This window comes from Heterocephalus glaber, unplaced genomic scaffold (assembly GCF_053883595.1).
Source record: "Heterocephalus glaber isolate CG9 unplaced genomic scaffold, H.glaber_assembly_v1.0 deba00000818, whole genome shotgun sequence".
Classification (NCBI taxonomy): Eukaryota; Metazoa; Chordata; class Mammalia; order Rodentia; family Bathyergidae; genus Heterocephalus; species Heterocephalus glaber.
Window position 1 is genome coordinate 8,882,088 of NW_028258164.1, and position 20,007 is coordinate 8,902,094.

Here is a 20,007-nt window from a genome sequence, read left to right on the forward strand (position 1 = left end):
CTTTTTATTAGGGTAAGAGGGTCTTTTCCCTAAGTAGACAGAACCATAGAAGATAAAGTGTAACTGATGAAGTATTGCAGTCTCAAGAGTATTTCAGTGATTTGTGTTTTTGAGTCAGAATATTTGAAATTGACATTGCTAGAAAATCCAGGAAGCATGGACCTCAAAAATATATATAGCATTTGACATCACTTCAAAGGATAGCACAAGGGATGGGAGTATCTTTGATAGACAATGTTGCCTCTGGTGACCAAAAATGGCCAAGAGCCAAGGAGCTGGGGAACTGTAAGGGAGAGAGCAAGCGCTGTCACACACTGCTACAGGCTGACAAGCCTTGTCTCCTAAGTCACACATGAATGGGAGCATGCATCTGGCCTTCCTCTAGTCTGGACATAGGCCAGATGACCACGATGCTACACACTGTCTTTGCCTGTGCTCAGGCAGATGAATAGTGGTTATTCACCCCTGGTGGCGAAGGCCATGAGCTGTTTGCATTCCAGTGGACCAGGCTTTGTGGGGGGCTGTGGGGGGCAGGTACTCCCTTCTGATGCTTTTATGTTGGCAAGACCATATTTTTCAAACTTCCTTTCGCTTTGTCACGTTCTAGCTGTGCCGTGGCTGATCAGATCAAGGACTGGCACTTTGGGGCACGTTCTCCCTTAAGAGTGAATGGTTATTAAGCACAGATATAAAGACGATGTTAAGAATGGTGTTAAAGGGGTTGCAGGAGACAGACTTGCATTGTATAACTGGATTGCAACTAAAATATCCTGGAAACATGTGGTACATATAGATAAAGCCTAGATATGACCAAAACACATTTATAAACTCAGGGACTACTTGTTTTGAGGATGTGGTGGTGACTGTCAGGGGTGGAGCCTGGACAATACATATGGGTGAGGGGAGATGAGAGTTAGTCACATGGGCTCCCTCAGCAGGTAGGAGGCAAGTTTCAGACAGTATCTACGGTAAGCAAGTATATTATTTAACATGTCATAAAATAATGTCACATCACAATATCACTTATAATGTTTTGTATTCAAGGGGTAGACATAGGAAGCAAATCACACACCATCAGTTAACTTCAACATTGTCACACTTATGTTAGACCTGTCTCTTTGCCCCAGATAGATGATATCTTCACCTATGGGGTGGCCAGGAACTTGTCACACACTCCATCTGTAAAGGAGCTGTGGACCTGCCTGTTTGGTTATGTCAGACTCTATTGCATAGACATGGCAAGGGTGGCTCCATTCTGTGTGTATGTGCGTGCACATGTGCACAAGTACAGTTGAGTGGTTCAGCAGGCCAAAAAGCATCCTGGCAGGTAAGCTTCTACTTCTTCCACTTTAAGCCTGGACCACACAAGAAAGGTGCAGGATCAGGTGCAACATGAGGTCTGTAGGGCCTGGGGTCTTCCTTTGACTGTGATCTGCTAGGTTTCTAACAGCTGGATGCCTGGGTGCTTACAATAGGCTCAGGTCAAGAGACCATGCTTCTGATTCACCTATGCCACTTGCTTAGAAAATCTGAGCAAGTGTCTAGGGTCTTTGACTATTAGTTTCCTGACCTGCAAATCGAGCAACGTTTCCTGTGTTGCCAAAGGTTCGTGAAGTTTCTAAGTCCTGTGTTTCTTTCTTACAGTTATTCTTTCTCAGGTCAACAATACCTACCATTTCTATTACCCTTGAAGATTAACAGCAAAACTCTTTGTTACTTTATTTCATCTCATTACAACTGTGAAGGTCATGCTTTATCTCCCTTTTAAAGATAAAAAGTGATATTCAAACAGATTTAATATTTTCTGTAATTGTCTTGAAACTTCAAAAAAGGTAGAATTGAAACTCGAGCCTCAGACTGTTTCTAGTCTTCATTCCTGCAAACATCCTTGCTGAGGGCCAGGTCAGCTTCCAGCAAAGGGGATTGTATGGTTAACATGGCAGTGTCTGTGCCCTCATCAAGCTTGCGATCTGACTTGGGAAATCGATAGTAAGCCTGTCATTGCACATACAATCTGCATCTGAAAGTAAAGAATCCTCTGGAGCAGAAGAGGATCCTAGGGAGAGCAGTGGGGCCGGTGGAGGCTCCCAGTGGAGAGGGCAGGCAGGTGCCAACAGGTGAAGGCTTAGGCTGCTGGGAAAGAGGGCAGAGGCCAGCTGTGCAGGGTGAATAACCAAGTCTGTCTCAGGGGTAGTCAGAGGCTACTGAAGAATTTAATCTGGAAGTGGTGTGTTGAAGATCACTGAGATCTTTGTAGAGAGTGAACTGGAATCCAGTAAGACATGTTGAGGCCAGTGGCCAGACTGTATCCCAGGTGCAGAGGCCTGGGAGAGGACACGGCATTCACTAGATTCCAGCCATGAAGGTGACAAGCAATTGACAGCCCTGAAAGATATTTAGGACATGGGTCAGTAGGATTTGGTGATTATGTATGGCAAATCTGGACTAGAAGGGAAACAAAAATTTTACTCTTTAAGTGAAATTCATGTTATATATTTATTCATTTATGGTTTATACAGGGTCTCACCAAGTCACTAAGTTGCTCATGTAGCCTGGGCTCAAAATTGATGTCCTCCTGCCTCAGCCTTCCAGTATCCTGGGATTACAGGCATGCAACTCCATATCTCACTTATGTAAAAAATACTTATTAAGCACTTGGTATGGGCCAAGGTATAGAAAACTGAACAAGACAGATGTAGTTCTTAGCCTCATACAGCTTGAAATAGAGGGTAAGTCCAAATACATACACAATTATATAATTATCATTATCTAAATGAAATAGAGGAAAGGTGAAGTGAATTGCAATTGCTGATCTCTTCAAAGAGAAGCACAGTTTAACCCAGTGAGAGTACTGGAAATGTCAAGGGTAAGTCAGAAAACTGTATCTGTCGGTTGTATTGAATGCTGAGGATTGTAGAGGGTGTTGGGAGATGGAGCTGATTGAAGCAGGGTGGGAGCAGGGTGGGATGTAGGACCACAGTAGGTATAAATCCTGCTAGATATTTGAAAGATAGGAAAGATGTGGAAATCCTTAACTACCGATGGAGAGATTCTAGTCGAGAAATTAAAAGTATGACAGAAAGAGATAATCCATCCTATGAAGTCCCTGAAGAGGCAGGCCAAAAAACAAGGTGAACCCAGGAGAGGAGGGAAGATGGAAAGAGTGGAAATAGAACTCAGGTTGGTTTGCATCGCAAGACATTGAAGCAGCTCCTTTTCTCTTGGATGTGAGAAGAGAGGCAAGAAGGTCAGAATCTGGAGAAGTAATGAGAAAGGTTTTCCTGGCATGGGAGAGAAGGGGAAAGTAAAATATTGAAGGTTACACAGCTTTATGAGCCACATTAAATCTCATAAGTCTGGTTATCATTCCGTTTTACAATGACTGCCTCTATAATTGAAAAGAAAATTGTTTATTAGTTATAAGGCTCTGCTAGGCACTATAAAAACAGGAAGATGAGTAAAATCCAGACCCTGGGTAAAGAAGCTAAAACTATAGGTCTTGTACATTGACTAGAGTAGCCTGACCTATTTTCATCCCATGTCAGCACCTGAGCAGGAAGGTCCCGCTCCTGACACTGCTTCTCTGAGCTGTTAGATTTAGGGTGTGTCACTCACTGTCTGGGAATTATATGAGGCTGAGTCACTGAATGTTCAGAGAGTCAATGGGGAAGAAACAGACAATAACATAATGCAATCTAGAGGATAATGACCATTGGGAGCTCTTGGCACTCTATGATGATGGTCTTATACTCTAGTTGAATTGTTTGTTGTCTGTTTCCAAATAAGACTACAGGCTCCCTGAGGACAAGATCTTTGTCTCACACTACTGAATGTCCCACACTTAAAAGGGCTATTTGGTAAATCTTTATTAATAATGAACAAATACATGAGAAATTTATAGAGGCCATTACTTATTATGTTGATTCCCTTTTATCTCAAAGAATGACCCTAAATGAAACCAAAGAAATGTCCCACTCATCTTCTGTGTGGTTCTCCTGCTGGCAGGTAAAACCACAAGAGACATTAGAAACTTTTGTCTTGTATTCTTCCTTAGGATTCAGCCCTGATGGAGGCCGAGGAGCCCGAGCATGAAGCCTCTACTTCCACCCCTGCCATAAAAGACTTCGAAGTTGTCCCTGAAGCTGTCATGAGGAGTAGCCAGATTCCTGTCTTGGAGCCTGAAGTTCAAGACCAGGGCCCAGCCTATAAATGGACAGAGGGACACAGACTCCTAGAGATGCAAGCAAAAGAATTAAGGTACATGAATGACTGTGCAGCTGGGAGTCTGCTCTTTTTCCCCAAAAGAGGGTCTGTGGGTGCAGAGACCAGCCAGGAAGTCCTTGTGGCTGAGGCTTGTGACACTCCAGAGCACCAGAAGTCAGAACCCCAGACCCTGGCAGACAGCAGAGCAAGGACACTAGCACCTCCAGAGCACGGGGTCTACCTCGTCCAGGATGAATGGCTGCACACCACGGTCCCCATGGCCACTGAACTGGGCAGCAGAGTGGAGGTGGAATTTCCACCCAACCTCACCTCCTCGATATTGGGAACTGAACAAGCAGATGAGCAGGAGGAAGCCTCTCCAGTCGCCTCTGCTCAGACTGGATTTTGGTCTCTCTGCAAAATACACCCTATAGAAACCAACCAGACCAAGGCCTCTGCCGCTGGAACTATCAGCCAGGGGGAAGAGCTACAGCTAGAAAAGGCACCGGAAAGTCAAGGGCAAGAAAGGCTCTTACATCCCCAGGAAGCCCAAGGTCTAGAGCAGCAGGAACAACAGGAAAGGGAATTTCAGAGGGAAGGAACTGTGAGGGAGGGTGTTTGCTCTGATGGGCTTTGGTGGGAGCCAGAACAGATGGTAGAGCTAACTGAGGACAAAGAGGGAGAACAGAGGCCAAAACAGGAACAGATACAAGATGATGTGCTTGGAAGACAAGGAGGAGAGAGGCTCAGTGGGGAATTAGCAGGTCTGAAATATGAGTGGGTTCCAGAGAACAGGGAGCGGGAAGCTGGGGGAGAGAGGGGTCTAGAAGAGGAAGAGCAGAAGGAAAGTGAATTGAGGGGGCCAGAGGAGTGTTGGGTGAACTCTCAGCATGCAGAGAATCAAAGCTTAGCAGAAAAATCAGAGGAATTAACCCTAAAACAAGTAGATCAAGGTCTGAGGGGGAAAATGAGGCCAATGGAGGTCCAAGAAGAAGAGGCAGGGTCCAGCAAGGAGGAGCCAGGGAATTGGGATAGGCATGGGCTGGGGGTAGTGGAAGAAGAGCAGAGAGCAGAAGAGGAGGAAGAGTGTCATGGTCCTTCCACCTTGGCTCCAGTAGCCCCTGAAGTCCCTTCCTGTGACTTGTTTCCAGAAGTCTCTTGTCCCATGACTCAGATTCCTGGGACTCAGTCAGAATCAGAATCAGGGGCTGGGGAACTCTTCCCCAGAGCTCTGACTCCTACACTGGAGCCAACAGGATGGCCCTCCCAGCCCATTTCTCCACCTGACTCCTTTCCTTCTGGGGAGTCACTTAACAACAAAGTAGTTCACGATAGCCAGCCAGAAGGCTCTGAGCTGGGGATAGAGGCAAAGTCCAGTCAGGGATTTGAAGAGGTCTCTGCCAGTACATCTACTCCAGCTCCAAGGATACCAGACTCAGCTCCTTCCAGTTCTGCTGAAGACTCCCCTTTCACAACTGCCATATCACCTGCTAGCCCTCCAGTTGTCTTTCCAAGGAGAGAGAGCCCGAGACTTCCTCTCTCAACTGATAACCTACCTGCTTGTGGAGCACTTGACACTCACCCAGCTGCTGTCCACAGCTACCCCTCTGCGGAGGTCAACAAGGACCGATATGCCAGCTCCAATGGGGCTGGGCCTCACAGTGCCCTGGCCAACTGTGCTGAGGCCATCCAGCACCTTAGGAGCAACTCCTTCCCTGGTTCTCAAAGGACAGAGCAGACACCAGACCGGGTGGGAATGTCACTTTCTTTCTCTCATTCAGAGTTACCCCAAAGGCCCCCGAAACCTGCCATCTATGGTTCTGTGATGCCAAGAAGGGATAGGAGAAGTGGTAGAAACTGCAGCACCATTTCACAAACTCCTCCTGCATTATCCACTCCAAGGCAGGGCTCTCAAGAATTCACTTCCAATCCACAGAGGACCAGCAGTCCCCAAGGCAGCCAGCCATGGGACTCCTCCCAGGACTCAGCCTTTGCCACAGAATCTCCTGCCTATGGTTCTTCACCATCCACTCTCTCCATGGACATGAGGATCTGTGAATCTCTGATCCCTCCTCCCCCAGAGAAGAGGCACACCTGCCATTCCTTGGTAGAGAGAGACCGTCATCTTCCTCCAGTGGGTCCCACACTGAAGCAACAGAGCCATCCTCCTCCATTGGCCCTAAGTGAAGAGCTACATGGTCCCCCTAAAGGCCCCCTTCCTCAAGTTCCTGACGCCTTTGTGGCAAGGCAGCACCGACCGCTGCCATCTACTCCAGACTGCTCTCATCGTACTCAGACCTCCTTTTCCTCCAGGCTCAGATACAACAAACCATTGCCCCCAACTCCTGATGTGTCCCAACCCCACCTTGCTGCCCTTTCTTCTTCCACTATCTCAAGGACCTACAGGCCTCTACCCCCTGTCCCTATCACAAACCCTTCCACTGAACCACCCCCTTTACCCCCAAAGGCCAGGGGCAAGAGCAGGAGCACTCACGGAGGACTTACGAGTTCAGGGAGCCTGGCCAAACAACCTTCTAGTCAAGCCTGGACAGTCTCCACTCCCCCCTCTGCTGGACGTACCTCCTGGCCCCCAGCTACAGGCCGACCAACAGAGTCTTTGGCGTCCACCAGTAGGAGTAAGAGGGAAGTGTCCCCTGGTATGGCTTTCAGCAACATGACAAACCTTCTGTGTCCCTCTTCCCCTACCACTCCCTGGACTCCAGAGTTCCAGGAACCCAGCACTAAGGATGAACCAAGGCTCTCAGCTGAGTCTGAGACCTCTGTAAGAGGACCATTGAGAAAATCAGCCCCTCAGCAAGGAGGCAGTGGCCCAAGGAGGTCCACTCTGGGCCCAGCAAGGCAGCTAGAAAAGCCCAGCCATCCCCAGCTGGAGAAGGCATCCAGTTGGCCCCACAGGCGGGACCCAGGGAGACCCCTGGAGGCCAGCAGTGAGCATGTTGTGCTCCCTGGTGAGGGGCCCAGCAAGCACAAGAGCTGGAATCGACAAGGCCTGCGCAGACCTTCCATCTTACCCGAGGGCTCTTCTGGTAAGCAAGGGTGAGGACCGCAGTCACAACAATGTTGGCAAACCTTTTCCAGCTCCTCTCACCTCGCCCTACCCTCTGTACCCTGTGTCCTAACTGTTCCCTCTGCAGCTTCACTCTTGAACACACCTGCCCTCAACACAGCAGCCCATGATTGCCAGCTGAGCTCATGGGGATGCTCTTCCCTCCTCCCCCTCTACCTCTCCATGTTGCAGGCAACCAGGGCCTTCTTTGGATGATGACTTTGTCCCAGTGTTGTCTTGGCTCCCTCTTACTATTCAGTCCCCACACCAGCTTGCTGTCCTCCCTGGATTCAAGAAGGCATTTGCTACTTGCCTAATTCCCATTCTGACAAGGTAGCTGGGGACATAGCTGGTACTTATCTCCCCTAGAATGCTTGCTGCTTTGGCATTTGCTTCCCTAGATTCCCAGGAAAACTTTTTTTTCCTCTCTCTGGATACCTGCATCTTTAACCCTATGTCTTACCTTCTTTACTTTCTCTAAATGTCCCTCTGAAATCTCAGTTATGTTATCCTTTCCCATTTTCAGATTCAAGAGGTCCAACCATGGGAAGATCCTTCGGCCCCTCAGACATAGTGGTTTTTCGGTGAGCTAACCTCCTACAAACAGACACACCCCTGCTCTCTTTCCTCTTAAGGTCCCCATAGCATTTTAGTTACAAGGGTTTGGGAACCTGGAATGGCTCATGCCTTTCTCTTCTGGGAGTAAGGAGGAGAAGAGATCCACACCAGAATTCTGGGGTAGGAAGCCTTTCCTAACCTCTCCAATTCTGTTGGCTGAGTCTGAGTCAGTGGTCCTTCCAAGCTCTTTGGTCATGACCAAATCCCCATGTAAAAGTCCCATGTAAGTCCTCCAAAGCTCCAAACTACCCCACACTGGGTCAGGCTGCAACCCTGTGGCTCTCCAGGGGATTTGGTCCTGACATCCAGCACAAAACCCAAGAAATGAGAGACTTCCTCAGCCACACCCACCTAGGGGGCTGTGTGTCATGGCCAGCAAGACCCCATAGCCTTCCTCTCTCCACAGGGAGAAGAAGCCAAAGGAGGGGACAGGAGGCTTTTCAAGACGCTGCTCCAAGCTCATCAACTCCTGTGAGTACCTTGAAGCAGATCCGTAGCCCCAGGAGTGTGTTCTGCCCTTATGGCCATCAGGAGGGTGGTGATGTCCACTGGAGAGAGGACTTTCAGGAGGTTAACAGCAGTGGACAGCTTCTGCCTGTCTCTTAAGTCTCCACTAACCTTCCCTTTCCCTGGAATTCCCTCCCTCCCACATATCCTCGCCCCTGTAGCACAGCTGCTTTACCAGGAGTACAGTGATGTTGTTTGGAACAAGGAGATTCAGAGTCAGCAGCGTCTGGACAGCGTGGCAGAGGCAGCCGGGCTGGCCTCCCCCAGGCAGCCTCGGAAGGCCCTGGTGTCCTCTGAGTCCTACCTGCAACGCCTCTCCATGGCCTCCAGTGGCTCCCTCTGGCAGGAAATACCTGTGGTGCGAAATAGCACCGTGCTGCTCTCCATGACCCACGAAGACCAAAAGCTGCAGGAGGTAGGAAGTAGGGGAGGATACGAAGCAAAGGTTGCAAATGCATATTGACCACTTTTCTCTCTCCTCCTCACCCGGAGGGTTGGCTGCGCCCACCTCACACTCATCACATAAGCATGTATTATACACCCTTGGCACGCCATCCCATTCTGAAGACTGTGCCTTGTGATGTTCTAAACATTACCACTGTCCTCTTCCCTGTGTCCTCATGCCATGGGCTATCTACTGTGACCTAGTTGTGATTTGGGTTCGTGCAGATCCCAGATTTGGCCCTAAATTTCTTGGGAAGAAGATGAAATGAAGTTCATCCATGCTCCTTCAGGGTAGACTAAAATTTCCCTCTTACACTAGAGTTTCAGACTATGCTGAGGTTTTACTTTTCAACCAAGACACATTCAAGGGCTTCTTGTTAAAGTCCCTTGAAAAGGACACCTGGAAGCTCTGCTGTGAAACATTCATCTCATCGAGGACTTAGAAGGTCCCTGCTCTGTCAACACCTCCAGTAGTAAGACTGTGGTAGAGACTGTCTGTCTGGTTTTAAGATATTACCATTAATAAGATTTCCATGGAGATCTGTTACTCTCAAATCTGTCTGAAATTTCCCAGAAAGACAATAATGCCCAGTGGATTAGAATAATGATTAAGTACAGTAATTAGGTGCTGGAGTAAATGACCTAGATGAGAGGCCCATTTTAATGTTTGCTGGTAAGCTTTCACCAAATTGCTTGATCTTTCAAAGCTGGTGTTTCCCTATTTGTCAAACTGAGATACAAAGACTTACTGGGGAAATTAAAGAAGTGCCTGGTATGCAGTAATCACTCAAGAAATGTTAACTATTTTACCTTTAAGTGATGCAGACCTGCTTTTGAATCATGGCTTCACCATTTACTAGCTGTTTAACCTTAGGCATGTTATATAACTTTACTAAATCTCAGTTTCCGTACCTATAAAATATCTACCTTTCAGGGTTAGTATGTACTTTTAATGAAATCACACATATTTACCTTAACAAAGTGTCTGATAAGTATAGTATAGTTTGTCTGGTAAGTAAGTATAGTTTGGTAAGTATTAACTTCATGTTCTTCCCCTTTCAGAACCAGGGTGGAGTAAAATTTTGGCCATAAGGACTTGGGGATAAATAGTGCTTTTACCAATCCAGAGACACACATACATTTTTAGGCTTTTCAAGGCTCGGACCTGAGGGCTTTGTTCTGACTACAACTTTCAGAGCACCTGGAAGATGTTTAGAGAATCCACTGATCTCTCCCATATTTATGGATCACATGATGGGGAGGTCACGTGAACTGCAGCTCTCTCTCCCCAGTACCAGCCTACAGCAAGGTCCTGTCCTAGCTCTAGTCTCACACTGATAGAGAATCCTCTGCATCCTATCATCTTTTACACACATTTTCATTTCAAAAATAGCAGCTCTGAGGTCGACAAAGAACTTTCAGATTCTAGTTCTTTTGAATGAAAGACAGGCAGACAGGTTTAGAGAGGCCACACGGGCCACCGGAAGTCCCGTAGTTGAGAAGAACCTGGAGTGTCCTGTTCAGAGGTGGGTCTGGGAAGGTCATCAGGCTGTCACTGGCCATGAGAGTGATCACCACCGTCAGTTTTCTCTCTGTTTTCAATCCAGGGGGTATTTTGAAGCCACAGGCTTGGATGAAAAGCATGAGAAGCCCTTTAGTCATGCCCGTACGTCATTGCGCCCCCTGCTGGAACCTCCAAAGAAGTTTTCAAGTGCTGTTGTTTTCTTAACCCTGCAACTACACCGTCTTACCTCAAATAACTTACTTCTTTCCATTTCTCCTCAAACCCCACACTGAACTCATTACCTTCGTTCCCTAAATCTGTTTCTCTTTCAAAGCACTCTGGCTCAGTTAATGACTCCAGCTTTCATTCATTTACTCAAATCAAAAGTCAAGGTATGGGCTAGGGATTTAGCTCAGTGGCACCGTGGCTGCCTCAAAAATACAATGTCCGGAGTTCAATCCCTGGTACCCAGAAACAAAACAAAAAAAGTCAAGGTATTAACTTTGACTCTTTCTCCTCCTTCAGGCCTCATTTTGAGCAAATAATGAAGACCTTTTGAATCTACCTCTTAATAATAATTTCTTCATCCACGTAACTGTTCAGGCCTTTATCTCTCATCTGAAATTATCACATTTCCTGACATAGTTCTCTTGCCATACAATCTTTATGCCATGTTGTGCTCAGAGATATCTTTATTAAAAAACCTAATCAAGGGCCGGGGATTTAGCTCAGTGGTTCTGCTGCCTGTCTCGCAAGTGCAAGGACCTGAGTTCGATGCCCAGTACTAAAAAAAAAAAAAAAAAAAAAAATCTAATGAAGTTATTCCCTTAAAAATATTTTCACACATCCTCCCATGGTCTTGAGACCAAACTATTTTACACTGTTTATATAACCTTCCAGAACCCATTCCTCATTTCCATTTGCTTTTCCAGTCTCAACTCTTTGCTACTACTTTTGTATACTTGGTTCCAAAACTGCTCAATTTATTTAGGTCTTTTTGTTTTTGTTTGTTTTGGTGGATATTTTGTTTGTTTTTGAGATGTTGGAGGTACAGTGCTTGAAACTTATTAGTCAAGTAAGTGTTCTACCAATGAGCTATGTCCCCTACCCTTAGAGTTTCTTTCTTTTAAATAAATTTTTCTGTGTATATTTAAGGAACACACAGTGGTGATATGGGATATATATATAGATAGTAAAGTGGTTACTGTAATGGAGCAAATTAATATATCCATCATTCATATAGTTGTTTATTTGTGAGATGTGTGAGAGTGATTTAAATTTCTTGAAAGCACATTTTTCTTTTACATCGTTGGGAGCTTACAAATATTCTCCAACCCCTAGATTATATCTTATGTACATAAATACTCTTACCTTCTCCCAGATGAAGGTAGATTTTATTGTAATGGTGATCTATGAAAGGATATTTCTTGTTCAGTGCTGTGCCCCTAAAACATTACTCAGTGGTTGGTATACAGCAGGGAGTCAGTAATCTTCCTCCTTTCCAACTTCCTAGGCCAAATTTGAGCTAATCGTGTCAGAGGCTTCATACCTGCGAAGTCTACATATAGCTGTGGATCATTTCCAACTTTCAGCCCAGCTCCGGGCCACCCTCTCCAACCAGGAGCACCAATGGCTCTTCTCTCGTTTGCAGGATGTTCGAGATGTCAGCACCATGTAAGACCACCTTTCTCCCTCTTAGCCTCATTGTTGTTAGCCACCAAACCTTCTTTAGTTGGTTTCTTTCCCTCTTAGAAACCTCCCCTTTGCCACAATCTCAGGATGAAATCAGGTCTTCACTACTTCCACGATTCCCGATAGCCACAGGGGTAGGAAAAGCAAAGAGGAGACAGTTGAGGGCAGACAGATCCATTAATAGGTAAATAAATTCATAGGAAATGCTTCCTGATTCTAAGTTTTAGACGTACCATAGGCACCCAGTGAGTTTGAGATGAGGTACAGAAAGCACATAAATATTGGAAAACCAGAATAGAATAAAAGAAGATCAAGAAATGGGATATTAGGGCCAGGGATTTAGCTCAGTGGCACCACACCTGCCTTGCAAGTGCAAGGCCCTGAGTTCGATCCTTGGTACCAAACAAAAAAAAAAAGAAAGAAAGAAATAGAATAATAAATAAGGAGCAAACTAGTGACAACCTTGGAGAGAATTCTAGTGCATAGTAAGGTGCATAGAGCTTAGGAAAATGGATAGAAGTTGCTGACTAATGGAAGGAAGTCACAAAGTCAAGGTAAAGCAGGGGTAGCCATACACTGAATTAGGGCCCAGAAATCTCATGAGACTTTTAAAAATATTACACAGGTTCCTTTCAGATCTAGAAGAGAACTTCGAGAACCACATCTTCTCTTTCCAAGTGTGTGATGTAGTCCTGAACCATGCTGCAGACTTCCGCCGGGTCTACCTGCCCTATGTCACCAACCAGACCTATCAGGAGCGCACCTTCCAGAGCCTGCTGTGAGACTGATCTCCATTCAGCCCCCCTGTGGGACCTGCAGTGACCCTGCACCAGTCCCCAGCTAGAGCACTGTCCCAGGGGTACACGTTCATATGTCTGCTGTGTCCTCTCAAGTACCAGCCTGCCCTTCAGATCAGAGCCCCTCAGCAAACACATCTGGGCTTCCCGTACATTGCTTCTCAATGGTTTTTTCCCCCAACACCAGACATTCCCCCATTCCTTTCTGAGTCCCCATTACTCCCTATGTCCCTCCTCACCTGGGTCACTGCCCATGCAGGAATAGCAACAGCAGTTTCCGAGAGGTCTTGGAGAAGTTGGAGAGTGACCCCATCTGCCAACGTCTTTCCCTCAAGTCCTTTCTGATTCTGCCCTTTCAGCGCATCACCCGGCTCAAGCTACTGCTCCAGGTACAGGAGATACTTCCTTCCTCGTCTCCTTTTACTAGAAGGGATTAACTTTGGAAGCTTCAGCCCACAGTGTTGTCCATTCTTCTCCCTGTGGAATATGTGAACAGTCTCCCCACTGCCAACACCTGTCTTTCTCAGAAGTATTTGCTGCTGAGATTATTACCCTGGGTTTCTCCATTGACTAACTCCTAATCTTCTCTTCTTCCCATTTATCTATTCCTTTCTCCTCTCTGGCTCCTGCCTACTGTTTATTCTGTAGAACATTCTGAAGAGGACACAGCCTGGCTCCTCAGAGGAAGCAGAGGCCACAAAGGCTCACCATGTGCTGGAGGAGGTAGGCAGCTACCCATCTGACCCTCTGTCTTCAAAGGCCCACAACTCCTAGGAACATGGGAGCTCAGCCACCTCCCTGTATCCACCAAAGCTCCAAGCAAATGCAATCTACAGCCTTTTCTTCCAGGCAGAGCACCCTCCACACCAAGAGGTTGTGCTCCCACTAGCATAATTCCTCACCCCAGAAGTATTCTGCCAGATCATCCAAAGGATATCAGAGTCCTAGGACTTAATCCAGATTCTGCCTTCATTATGGTAGAAAAGAATGAGGCCGTCATGGCCTACTTCCAGATTATCTTCAGGGGCTTTAAGGGCCAAATACTTACCCTTCCCTCACCCTGCCCACACCTCAGCTGATCCGAGACTGCAATAACAATGTCCAGAGGATGCGGCGGACAGAGGAGCTGATCTACCTGAGCCAGAAGATTGAGTTTGAGTGCAAAGTGCGTGAGTTCCTCACTCTCCACTCTGCTGTGGGCCTCTTTAGTGTGACTGCACCACAGACCACCCTGTAGCATAGAGCCATCTTGCTCCAGCTGTCCCCAGCCTCCAACTTTCTTCCCTGTCCTCTATTGCTATTTCTGGGCTATGCAAATTTAAATGCTCCCTTCAGTCTTCAAGACATATTGTTGAGTGAAAGAGAAGAACTGTGTGTATACTGTATTACCTTCAATGTAAAAGTAGGAAATATATATATGTGTGTGTGTGTGTGTGTGTGTATGTATACACACACACACACACACAAACAGAAGAAAACTCTGGAAGGTTAATAAGGAAAATTTTAAAAAGAAATAGCAGTTGCCTGAAAAGGACAAGAGGCATTTGGGAAATGGACAGATAGGGGAGAATTCTTCAGCATAAGCCTTTCTGAGAACCTTTGTATAATTCATCAGGTCTCCTTGTAGTCTAACCAAAGCAACATGGTCGAAATCTCCAAAATTTCTCATCCCAATCCAAGTATATATTTCATATTCAAATTCCAACTCAGAACAGATATCATCTTTACATTCCTCGAAGAGAAGAAAAATCCCATACCTACAATAACAATCGTAGACCAATACCTTCATCTTTGTCCAAATCCCAGCACCAAGCAAACCCCACTAGTTCTTATTTTCACACACACACACACCCCATCTGATTCTGACTCTTCCTCTCCTGTTTCTGGCTATGATCAAGGAGGCAGCAGATGGCAGAACTTCCCCCTAACCTTTTCACTTCTAAGACACACCTTGCTGTTTCCTGCTGGTTCCTCATGGACTCTTCCAGCTCTTCAGGTCAGGGTTCAGCTTTCTCGCATGGTCACTGTCCTGGTTGGACCATACCATCCTTCTATTTGCCTGATTATGTAAACAGGGGAGCCACAAACCAAGGTCCAGTGTAGGTAGAGGGTTCAGAGGGAATCTAAGCAGGGAGGGTTCTGAACAAGAGAGAAAACATGAAGTGGATGACGAGTGAGGACAGTAGGACGCTCCTGCTTACTTGGCCTTCTCTCTCTCCCCTCTATAGATATTCCCACTCATTTCACAGTCTCGCTGGCTGGTGAAGAGTGGAGAGCTGACAGCCCTTGAGTTCAGTGTCTCTCCAGGGCTGCGAAGGAAACTGAACACACGACCAGTCCATCTGCATCTCTTCAATGACTGTCTGTTGCTGTCACGGCCCCGAGAGTCAGTGGCTGGAAAGGGAATGGGAGGCCATGGACTAAGAGGGAAGAAACAGGAAGGGATGGAATAAAAAGGACAGAGAAGGGTCCTGTTCTTAGAGGGACCTCTTCTCAGTGGCTCAAATCATGGAATCTAGGTCACAGCAAAGAGAAGAAAGGGGAGCGGGGAACCCCAAGCCAAAAAACAGATTCTACCAATTTACGAGATCACATGATGAGGCTTGTACTATGTTCTAGACAGAGGACAAAGTGCAATTAACTAGCTTATTGCATTCCCAAATGAGCCTAATTGTGGCTTCTTTGGGCTCAGCCTACTAGCTTAGAAATATTTGGCAAATTTCATATCTTAACTAGAAAAGAATTGGAATCCTGGTCCTTAGGGCTTTAGAAAATTTGTATCAGTTTTGTCTGTTCAATTCGTTAAAATGGTAAAGTGTCTGGTGCACTACATGAGTGATTTGTCAAATTGGTGACAGGTGGACCCTGAAGCTACCATCCTTGTAGCAAGTTAGGACCATCTTATGGTTTTTATTGGAATTTGTGGGCTGCAGTTGCTAAGGACATGGAGTTTGAATTCAAGAATGTGAGGGTGGATGAAGTATGGAAATGGAGAATCTGCTTGAAAAGACTTGTATTTTGCAGGGGAAGCCGCTTCCTGGTGTTTGACCATGCTCCCTTCTCCTCCATCCGAGGGGAAAAGTGTGAAATGAAGCTACATGGACCACATAAAAACCTCTTCCGCCTCTTCCTTCGACACAACACGCAGGGCACCCAGTCTGAGTTCCTCTTCCGCACAGACACTCAGTGAGATGGGGAAGTCAGAGGAGTTGGTTGGGGATCGGTAGCCTGGGGAGGAAGTAGGGGGTTGCAGATGGGAAAGGGCTTAGCATCTGTTCTATACCCTGTACTCAGAAACACAAGGCCTGTGAGACACAACAAGGGGATGGGCTGGTATGGAATGAACAGAAAATTGGAATGCTGATATCCATGGGTGAATGCCACATGGATAAGCCACAGGCCCTTCTGCACCCACTGCTGCTGGGCACAGATGTGAACAAGACAGGCACTGCATGCCTTTTGCTTTCCTTCCTCCCTGGTCAGTCCTCTGTTGAGCAGAGATCCATAATGCTGAGAAATCTGATTTGTTCATCTTCCCAATCACAAAACAAACCTAATACTTCTGCATTCATTTTTGAGATAATGATACCAATGACATGTAGTGCACAATGCATACAACAATGAACGTCTAAAACACTATTATGCTATTATGGAAGATAGGAGAAGAGTCTCTCTAAAAAGTGTAACATAGCTAATAGTCTGAGCTTCCCATGTTGTAGACACTTCATCCCGTAGAAGACTACATGCAGGGATCTGTAATGCCTGTCTGAACTTAAGAGAACAGAGAGGCTGGCATAGGAGGTTTGTATCGAACAATCAGGTACAGATTTATGCTGTGCAGTCAGGGTTTTTGCCCGCCCCCCCCCAACAATAAAACTGTCAGCTCTTGATTACCAAACCGCATTTGGAAGCAGATGCTAAGATAATGCAAAAACCTTCAAATGATTACAAAATTATGCTAGGATTACAGTGTGCTACACAACAAAAGTAATATTAGATCAAGCTTTAATTATTGTCACAATAATTTTCATCTTTGAGATGTTTAAAGGAAGGTAGGTGTAGGAGTGTCAACAATTATGTAAAGTGATCAAGAATCTGAGATGAACATTTTGCTCAGCGTAATTTTCAAAATGGGAAATCAATTATACTTCAAAATGAGTACAGTTGGTTGACTGTATGGCCTCCCTTGGAAGATATGAGAAGTTATTAAGTCTTGGAAAAGAAGGGGGAAAATAAAATGGAACAAGACACATCCACATATTCTTGATTGTACCATATTTCCAAGCAACCAGGATTCCACTGACATTTTGTCACAGACGTTGTTGATCTAGATAAATCCTTCTGAGATAATTTGCCTTTCCCATCATCGGCCCTTATCTTACAATCTCAAGCTGTAACTGAAGCTGTAACTCCTCTTTGTTTTCTCAGAAGTGAAAAGCTTCGATGGATCTCAGCCTTGTCCATGCCAAGAGAGGAATTGGACTTGCTGGAGTGTTACGGTGAGTGAGAGTGAGAGTCTAAAAAGAGGTGGAGAAAACCAGCAGATTAATAGGCCTCCTGTGGGTACAGGGCTTTAGGGTGAGGAGTGCCAGCTCTGTAAGCTTCTATTTATTGCTTTGCTTCAGATATCCAGGGTGGAAGATGGCCACCAGAGCTTTAACACCTGAGACCTATGTGTTTAAAAGTGCTTTTTGCCACACACCTTTTCTCACCTACACTGCCTGTCTTAGGCAGTAGTTTGCTTTCTAAAGTATTTGTCCCTTAGGGCTGCCCTGCTATGATGTTGCCTAGATTTTACCTACTTGAAGGTATTGGAGAATTCAAGGGAGACAGAAAGTCTGCAGTGGGAGTTTCCGGAAGATGGTAGCACAGATTTGTCCTGACCACACCCCCTACTATAATGGACGGCCTGAGGGGTATTTGCCTAAGGTACCTGCGGGTAGCCCCAGGCTTACTCACTTTAAGAACTAAGTGTTTCTTGTGAAGTTGGAATTCTGGCTCACTATCAGTCTTTGTCCTCCAGCAATGATTCCGTAGTTTATATCCACAGAGGAAATGTACTCCGAGGAATATTATAGACAGCTAAGTTAGGTAGGAATATTATGGGCAGTCAGACAGGGATAGGCCCACAAAGGAGTCAGTGCTGAAGTTGGGAACACATTACAACTGTGGGTGGAGGCCCATGTTTTGAAGGCCAGGCCCCAAGACAAAAAGGAATTGACTACACCTGCATACTTCTGAGGGGTGAACAGGGATTGATATTTTAAATAGGCATCAATCACTTGGGGTGGGGGACCAAGACCTCCCTGACCCGTCCCTTCCAGGAAATGTCCTTGTCCTTTCCATACACAACTTGCTTCCCCATTGGATCAATATTACCTCATCAACTATATTTGTAATCTTATTTGTGGATCGTAGTTTTGTCCCACCTCTTACCCACCTGGCCAGTTCACGCCCACCTCGTAATTTTGCTGTGTAAAGCTTCCCCTAAGAAGTGGGTTCCTGGGCACCCCACTTTCTGCATCCCCTCCTGTCCCTCTCAGGCAGGAGCTGTCTCCCTTCAATAAATATTTCCTATTCTTAACCTCCCTAATTCCTTGAATCCATTCTTTGATTTTAGAGAACACAAACTCCATGTATTGGACATCTAGTAGGTTGGGAGTTACAATATTTCTCATATTTTATTTGGAAATCCAAATACCACCCTTATATCAGGAATATTAGACCTTTAGTGGCTAAAAAGAACAAATGAATTTGAGGAACTTTGATATAGGAATGAGGAGAACCAAACTATAACTGAAGTCTATTAGTCACTGTGTTCTCTATTGATTGGCTTCACTTCTCTGGTAGGTAAGGAGTGTGAGATGAATTTTCCTCCTTTGTTATGATCTTGTGAAAGACAGATGGGGGAAGAACTCTAGAAAAGCATGACTAATAATGCAATATTCTCTTTCCTTGAAAATCAGCAGTATAGTAAATTATAACCGTAAACTCATGTAAGATGCAATATTTATCATCCAGAAATACTCTGGATTTTGCTATCTTGAGCTTCAGATCTATGGAGATTTTGCCTGGTTCACAAAAATATAGAAACAGAAATCCAGCATTTCCACGTTAATCATTTTGATCAACCTTTCTCACTGATTATCTTGATCAATTCCAGATAAGGAAACTGAAGCTGAAGGGGGTTAGGTAGGTCCTTTGCTTAGGGAGTTTTTCTGGGAGATTTTTCTCCACTTTTGAATCTGGCACAGTGAGGAAAATTAAGAGTGAGTCACAGACTCAGATTATACTCTCTAGTTGAAGAAGCAACACACACACATGAACAGATGAGGGTTACATGTTTTCTCACCAACAGTTTTAAGGAGTTCAAAATCTACAGAAGATAAAAGGGTCAGGGAACGTTTTAAAGAGAGGATCAGCTTTCAGCTGACTCAAGTATTTGTAATAATGAGTAACTAATGGCGATCACACATTTCTTGTCATCTTCCACAGAAAAGTACTTTTCTTTTTCTTTTTTTTGGTTCCCGGGGCGGGGCGGGCGAGGGGGTGGTAGAACTCAGGACCTTGCGCTTGCAAGGCAGGGAGTGGAACCACTGAGCTAAATCCTCAGCCCCTTAAAAAAGTACTTATCTTTATCTCAAGTCCTCCCGAGCTCCCCATGGAATTCCTGGTCCATGTTCTGATCAATCTTCTCACACTTCTCTTCCAAAGACTCCCCACAAGTCCAGTGCCTGCGCGCCTACATGCCCCGGGAGAATGACGAGCTGGCTCTGGAGAAAGCGGATGTGGTCATGGTGACTCAACAAAGCAGTGATGGTAAGAGGGAGAATTCATGAGCCCAGCATTGCAGGCAAGAAATGAAGGCATGCACTGGTTTCCTGGGGGTGCTGTTAGCATGGTACACGCTGGATGGCTTATAACATAAATTTATTCTCTCGTAGCTCTGGAGGCAAGAGGTTCAAAATCAAGGTGCTGGCAAGGCCAAACCTCCTCTGAAGCCTCTAACGAGGACCTTTCCTTAACGCTGTCTAGTCTAGTAGTCCCAAGTGTTCCTTGATTTGTTGCAGCATAACCCCAATCTCTTCTTGTGGCTTTTCTCTGTTGTGTCCAGATTTCCCTCTTTTTGTAAGGCTACTCGTTATAATTGGATTATTGTTGATTTATAGTTACTT

At 45.7% G+C, this 20,007-nt stretch overlaps 1 protein-coding gene across 2 annotated transcripts in view; it reads left to right on the plus strand.

Annotated features, from left to right (window-relative positions):
- The window catches only part of Arhgef5 (Rho guanine nucleotide exchange factor 5), a 35,313-nt gene that overhangs the window by 2,194 nt on the left and 13,112 nt on the right, over positions 1 to 20,007 (plus strand). For both annotated transcript variants that reach the window (XM_004860478.4, XM_004860479.4), the window contains exons 2-14: positions 4,055 to 7,250; positions 7,797 to 7,854; positions 8,295 to 8,359; positions 8,557 to 8,810; positions 11,857 to 12,017; positions 12,661 to 12,813; positions 13,092 to 13,221; positions 13,481 to 13,555; positions 13,908 to 13,997; positions 15,061 to 15,218; positions 15,857 to 16,018; positions 17,261 to 17,331; positions 19,547 to 19,651. In XM_004860478.4, coding sequence (XP_004860535.2) covers positions 4,067 to 7,250; positions 7,797 to 7,854; positions 8,295 to 8,359; positions 8,557 to 8,810; positions 11,857 to 12,017; positions 12,661 to 12,813; positions 13,092 to 13,221; positions 13,481 to 13,555; positions 13,908 to 13,997; positions 15,061 to 15,218; positions 15,857 to 16,018; positions 17,261 to 17,331; positions 19,547 to 19,651 — 4,666 coding nt within the window. In that variant the 5' untranslated portion in view covers positions 4,055 to 4,066. The remainder of the gene's footprint in view (positions 1 to 4,054; positions 7,251 to 7,796; positions 7,855 to 8,294; positions 8,360 to 8,556; positions 8,811 to 11,856; positions 12,018 to 12,660; positions 12,814 to 13,091; positions 13,222 to 13,480; positions 13,556 to 13,907; positions 13,998 to 15,060; positions 15,219 to 15,856; positions 16,019 to 17,260; positions 17,332 to 19,546; positions 19,652 to 20,007) is intronic.